Source organism: Anoplopoma fimbria, chromosome 18 (assembly GCF_027596085.1).
Source record: "Anoplopoma fimbria isolate UVic2021 breed Golden Eagle Sablefish chromosome 18, Afim_UVic_2022, whole genome shotgun sequence".
In the NCBI taxonomy this organism is placed as follows: domain Eukaryota; kingdom Metazoa; phylum Chordata; class Actinopteri; order Perciformes; family Anoplopomatidae; genus Anoplopoma; species Anoplopoma fimbria.
The window spans coordinates 2,103,306-2,109,686 of record NC_072466.1 but is presented as its reverse complement, the minus strand read 5'-3'; the positions used below and the strand labels follow the sequence as shown (position 1 = coordinate 2,109,686).

General features: G+C 31.5%; 1 protein-coding gene across 1 annotated transcript; it reads left to right on the top strand.

The window, feature by feature from the left end:
• Window positions 1-413: 413 nt before the first annotated feature.
• nkx2.2b (NK2 homeobox 2b) lies at window positions 414-5,418 on the top strand. Its single transcript, XM_054619037.1, has 2 exons — window positions 414-618; window positions 4,961-5,418. Exons 1-2 carry the CDS (start codon window positions 414-416, stop codon window positions 5,416-5,418), a joined length of 663 nt encoding a protein of 220 aa, XP_054475012.1.
• The last annotated feature ends 963 nt before the right edge of the window (window positions 5,419-6,381 follow it).

Genomic DNA, 6,381 nt, shown 5'->3' with positions numbered 1-6,381 from the left:
CCTCTCCTCCTCTCTCCTCTCCTCCTCTCCTCCTCCTCTCCTCCTCTCCTCTCCCTCCTCTCCTCCTCCTCTTCCTCTTCCTCTCCTCTCCCATCCTCTCCTCCTCTCCTCCTCTCTCCCTCCTCTCCTCCTCCTCTCCTCCTCCCTCCTCCTCCTCCTCCTCCCTCCTCCTCTCCTCCCTCTCCTCCTCCTCCTCTCTCTCTTCCTCTCCCTCCTCTCTTCCTCTCCTCTCTCCTCCTCCTCTCCTCCTCTCCTCCTCTCCTCCTCCCTCCCTCCTCCTCCTCCTCTCCTCCTCTCCTCCTCTCCTCCTCTCCTCCTCTCCTCCTCCTCCTCCTCCTCCTCCTCCTCCTCTCCTCCTCTCCTCCTCCTCCTCCTCCTCCTCCTCCTCTCCATCCCTTTACGCACCGTGCGTAATGGCGTTTGGCACCAAAACGGGCTTCTCCGTGCGCGACATCCTGGATCTCCCGGACCCGACCGGGAGGTGCTGCTCCGGGACCGAGGAGACCGAGGAGGACGACCCAGAGGAGGGACCGGGAACCGGGCAGAAGATGGGATTTACCGGCCGGAGTGTCTGCGGGGAGAGAGAGGGAGAGAGAGGAGGAGGAGGTGGAGCCGAGGGTCCGGAGACCTGCACCTCTCAGGTGAGGACACCTGGTTTAAAAAGACATATCCTATATATATATATATATATATATATACTTTATTACATTCATATCATATATATATTCTATTCATATATATATATATATTATATTCTATTATATATTATATTCATATCATATATATACTTTATTATTCTATTATATATTATATATATATATATATACTTTATTACATTCATATCATATATATATTATATATCATATATATATATATATATATTTATATATTCATATCATATATATTTATTATATTCATATCATATATATATATTCATATATATATTCTATTATATATATATTTATTCTATTCATATCATATATATACTTTTATTATATTCATATTTTATTATATTCATATCATATATATACTTTATTACATTCATATATATATATTTATATATATATACTTTATTACATTCATATATATATATATATATATATTTATTATATTCATATCATATATATACTTTATTATATTCATATCATATATACATTTATTATATTCATATATATATATATATATATCTTTATTATATTCATTCTATTCATATCATATATATACTTTATTATATTCATATCATATATATTATATTCATATCATATATATACTTATATATCATATCATATATATATACATTACATATCATATATATACTTTATTATATTCATATCATATATATACTTTATTATATTCATATCATATATATACTTTATTATATTCATATCATATATATATATATTATTATATTTTATATATATTCATATCATATATATACTTTATTATATTCATATATATATATATTTATATATTCATATCATATATATATATATATATATACTTTATTATATTCATATCATATATATACTTTATTATATTCATTATATACTTTATTATATTCATATCATATATATACTTTATTCATATATTATATATATTATATATATCTATATATACTTTATTATATTCATATCATATATATACTTTATTATATTCATATATCATATATATACTTTATTATATTCATATCATATATATACTTTATTATATTCATATCATATATATACTTTATTATATTCATATCATATATATACTTTATTATATTCATATCATATATATACTTTATTATATTCATATCATATATATACTTTATTATATTCATATCATATATATACTTTATTATATTCATATCATATATATACTTTATATATATATCTATTATTTTATTATATTCATATCATATATATATATACTTTATTATATTCATATCATATATATACTTTATTATATTCATATCATATATATACTTTATTATATTCATATCATATATATACTTTATTATATTCATATCATATATATACTTTATTATATTCATATCATATATATACTTTATTATATTCATATCATATATATACTTTATTATATTCATATCATATATATACTTTATATATATCATATATATATATATCTTTATTATATTCATATCATATATATACTTTATTATATTCATATCATATATATACTTTATTACATTCATATCATATATATACTTTATTATATTCATATCATATATATACTTTATTATATTCATATCATATATATACTTTATTACATTCATATCATATATATACTTTATTATATATATCATATATATACTTTATTATATTCATATCATATATATACTTTATTATATTCATATCATATATATACTTTATTATATTCATATCATATATATACTTTATTATATTCATTCATATATATACTTTATTATTCATATCATATATATATATACTTTATTACATTCATATCATATATATACTTTATTATATTCATATCATATATATATTTATTATATATTCATATATATATACATATATATATATATACTTTATTATATTCATATCATATATATACTTTATTATATTCATATCATATATATACTTTATTATATTCATATCATATATATACTTTATTACATATCATATATATACTTTATTCATATATCATATCATATATATTTATTATATTTATTATATATCATTATATTCATATATATACTTTATTATATTCATATCATATATATACTTTATTATATTCATATCATATATATACTTTATTATATTCATATCATATATATACTTTATTATATTCATATCATATATATACTTTATTTATTATATTCATATCATATATATACTTTATTATATTCATATCATATATATACTTTATTATATTCATATCATATATATACTTTATTATATTCATATCATATATATTTATTACTTTATTATATTCATTATATTCATATATATACTTTATTACTTTATTATATATACATTCTATTCATATCATATATATACTTTATTATATTCATATCATATATATACTTTATAGTCCTATTTATATCTAATCTGACTCTTAACTCTTGATCTGACTCTCCTCTGCTCGTGCGTAATTGCCAAATCAATGGGATAATTAATTGTATTTATCTGCTTATAAATTGATGCTTTCTACTTTGAATATCAAATTTAGCAAATGCAACTTCAGTTATACTATTTAAATGATAAGAAATGACATTAGACCATCGATGAATCCTCGTCTGTTTACAGCAGATTGAGTTATTTGATCACCAATTAACTCACTTTTAACCCCTTATTAATATTAACTGTTAAGCTCGGCCATATGCTTCAAAACTGTTTCCAGTGTTTAGTTTGTGTCCTTTGTAACAGGAACAGAGAGAGATGAGCGCTGTCACATCCTTCAGACACATGTGGAACTCAAACATGAAGGATTCCAGAGCAGAATATATTCAGTGTGAAGGAAACAAAATGCCAACCTGAGCTGAATAAAAGCACATCACGGTCACTGACGTAGAGGAAGGAGTCCAGTGTTTCTGTTATAAGATAAGATAAGATAAGATAAGATAAGATAAGATAAGATAAGATAAGATAAGATAAGATAAGATAAGATAAGAGGGGACATTTACAGGATTACAGCAGCAGAGAGTAAACGCCCCTTCCAGAAGAGTAAATAATTACTTTTGAATGTTTTATTTATGCCAGATTTAGTTTTCCCTCAGAAAAAAAAAGTAACTTTTTTCCAGAAAGGATGGATGTCTTAAAACAAGACAGAATAAAACGTGAGAATAATTGAATTTTAAAGTTAAAAACCTTTTTTTGTTTAATTTAAGAGTCACTTTTGATTTAGTTTGCAACTTTTCATCCAATTAAATAACCAGTTTTGGGGATATTTAGATGAAGGATTCCAGTATTTCTGTCATGAAAGTTTTATAAAATAAGATAAGATAAGATAAGATAAGATAAGATAAGATAAGATAAGATAATCCTTTGTTAGTCCCGCAGTGGGGACATTTACAGGAATACAGCAGCAGAGAGTAAAGTGCACACAAGAGACATAGTAAAAGAAAGAAAATAAGTATTATAAATAAGCATATGAGCAATAAAAACACAATAAAACACAATAAAAACACAATAAAACACAGTAAAGAATCCATCCATCAAAGATAAGATAAGATAAGATAAGATAAAATAAGATAATCCTTTATTAGTCCCGCAGTGGGGACATTTACAGGATTACAGCAGCAAAGGGTAAAGTGCACACAAGAGACATAGTAGAAGAAAGAAAAGAAGTATTATAAATAAGCATATGAGCAATAAAAACACAATAAAACACAATAAAACACAATAAAACACAATAAAAACACAATAAACACAGTAAAGAATCCACCAGAGTCCAGAGAGTAATCAGATTACCTGTCCTCTCTCTGCAGTGCACGGTGTTTCCCTAGAGTCCAGAGAGTAATCAGATTACCTGTCCTCTCTCTGCAGTGCACGGTGTTTCCCTGGAGTCCAGAGAGTAATCAGATTACCTGTCCTCTCTCTGCAGTGCACGGTGTTTCCCTGGAGTCCAGAGAGTAATCAGATTACCTGTCCTCTCTCTGCAGTGCACGGTGTTTCCCTGGAGTCCAGAGAGTAATCAGATTACCTGTCCTCTCTCTGCAGTGCACGGTGTTTCCCTGGAGTCCAGAGAGTAATCAGATTACCTGTCCTCTCTCTGCAGTGCACGGTGTTTCCCTGGAGTCCAGAGAGTAATCAGATTACCTGTCCTCTCTCTGCAGTGCACGGTGTTTCCCTGGAGTCCAGAGAGTAATCAGATTACCTGTCCTCTCTCTGCAGTGCAGTTTCCCTGAGTCTAATCAGATTACCTGTCCTCTCTCTGCAGTGCACGGTGTTTCCCTGGAGTCCAGAGAGTAATCAGATTACCTGTCCTCTCTCTGCAGTGCACGGTGTTTCCCTGGAGTCCAGATCCCCGGAGCTCTCCACGGACGCGTCCCCGGAGACCCGCAGCAGAAAGCGGCGCGTCCTCTTCTCCAAAGCCCAGACTTTGGAGCTGGAGCGCCGCTTCCTGCAGCAGCGTTACCTGTCCGCCCCGGAGAGGGAGCACCTGGCCGGCCTGATCCACCTCACCCCGAACCAGGTGAAGATCTGGTTCCAGAACCACCGCTACAAGATGAAGAGGGCCGACGCGCTGCAGCTGCTGCCCGCTCCAGGTCGCAGGGTCTCCATCCCGGTCCTGGTGCGGGATGGGAAGCCCTGCGACCTGGAGGTGACGCTCAGGTCCGGCCTGAGTCTGCCTCTGTGCGCCTACTCCCCGCTGCTGCACCCCGGGTACGGTGCAGAGCATCCCGGGCTGCAGCAGCACCATCCCGGGCTGCACATGTACCACTGGAGCTGGTGAAGCCTGAGGCCAGAACTCTGACTGAGAAAACTCCACTTCATAAGGTCCTGTTCGGCTTTAAACATAACATAACATTTCTTTCTACAATCAACACTTGAAATGATGAAGGCACTTGCAAATGACAAGGTAGTACAAAATGTAAACCATACTTTGGTGTTTCATTTTCCCCACTGAACCATGCATGACCCCTTTACAAGAGGAAGAACACTCTTCTTTTGGTTTGTTCCAGGTTTGGTTTTCCCAGAAAAAAGTGTCTTTTCCAGAAAGGAGAAAGCTCAACAGGCCCTCTTGAGTGACAAACGCCCCTTTCAGAAGAGTAAATAATTACTTTTGAATGTTTTATTTATGCCAGATTTTGTTTTCCCTTCCAGAAAGGATGGATGTCTTAAAACAAGACAGAATAAAACGTGAGAATAATTGCATTTTAAAGTTAAAAACCTTTTTTTGTTTAACTTAAGAGTCACTTTTTGATTTAGTTTGCAACTTTTCATCCAATTAAATGACCAGTTTTGGGGATATTTACTGTTCCAATGTTTAGTTTGTGTCCTTTGTAACAGGAACAGAGAGAGATGAGAGCTGTCACATCCTTCAGACACATGTGGAACTCAAACATGGTGTTTTTGTGAATGAAGGATTCCAGAGCAGAATATATTCAGTGTGAAGGAAACAAAATGCCAACCTGAGAAAGCTCAACAGGCCCTCTTGAGTGACAAACGCCCCTTTCAGAAGAGTAAATAATTACTTTTGAATGTTTTATTTATGCCAGATTTTGTTTTCCCTCAGAAAAAAAAGTAACTTTTTTCCAGAAAGGATGGATGTCTTAAAACAAGACAGAATAAAACGTGAGAATAATTGAATTTTAAAGTTAAAAACCTTTTTTTGTTTAACTTAAGAGTCACTTTTCATTTAGTTTGCAACTTTTCATCCAATTAAATAACCAGTTTTGGGGATATTTACTGTAAA

What these genes read in the sequence shown, in the direction of transcription:
- nkx2.2b (XM_054619037.1), top strand. Translation starts at nt 414, where the DNA reads ATGGCGTTTGGCACCAAAACGGGCTTCTCCGTGCGCGACATCCTGGAT. An exon ending in AGGAGGAGGTGGAGCCGAGG is followed by an intron (nt 619 to 4,960) that starts GTCCGGAGACCT and finishes CTCTCTCTGCAG; the next exon opens with TGCACGGTGTTTCCCTGGAG.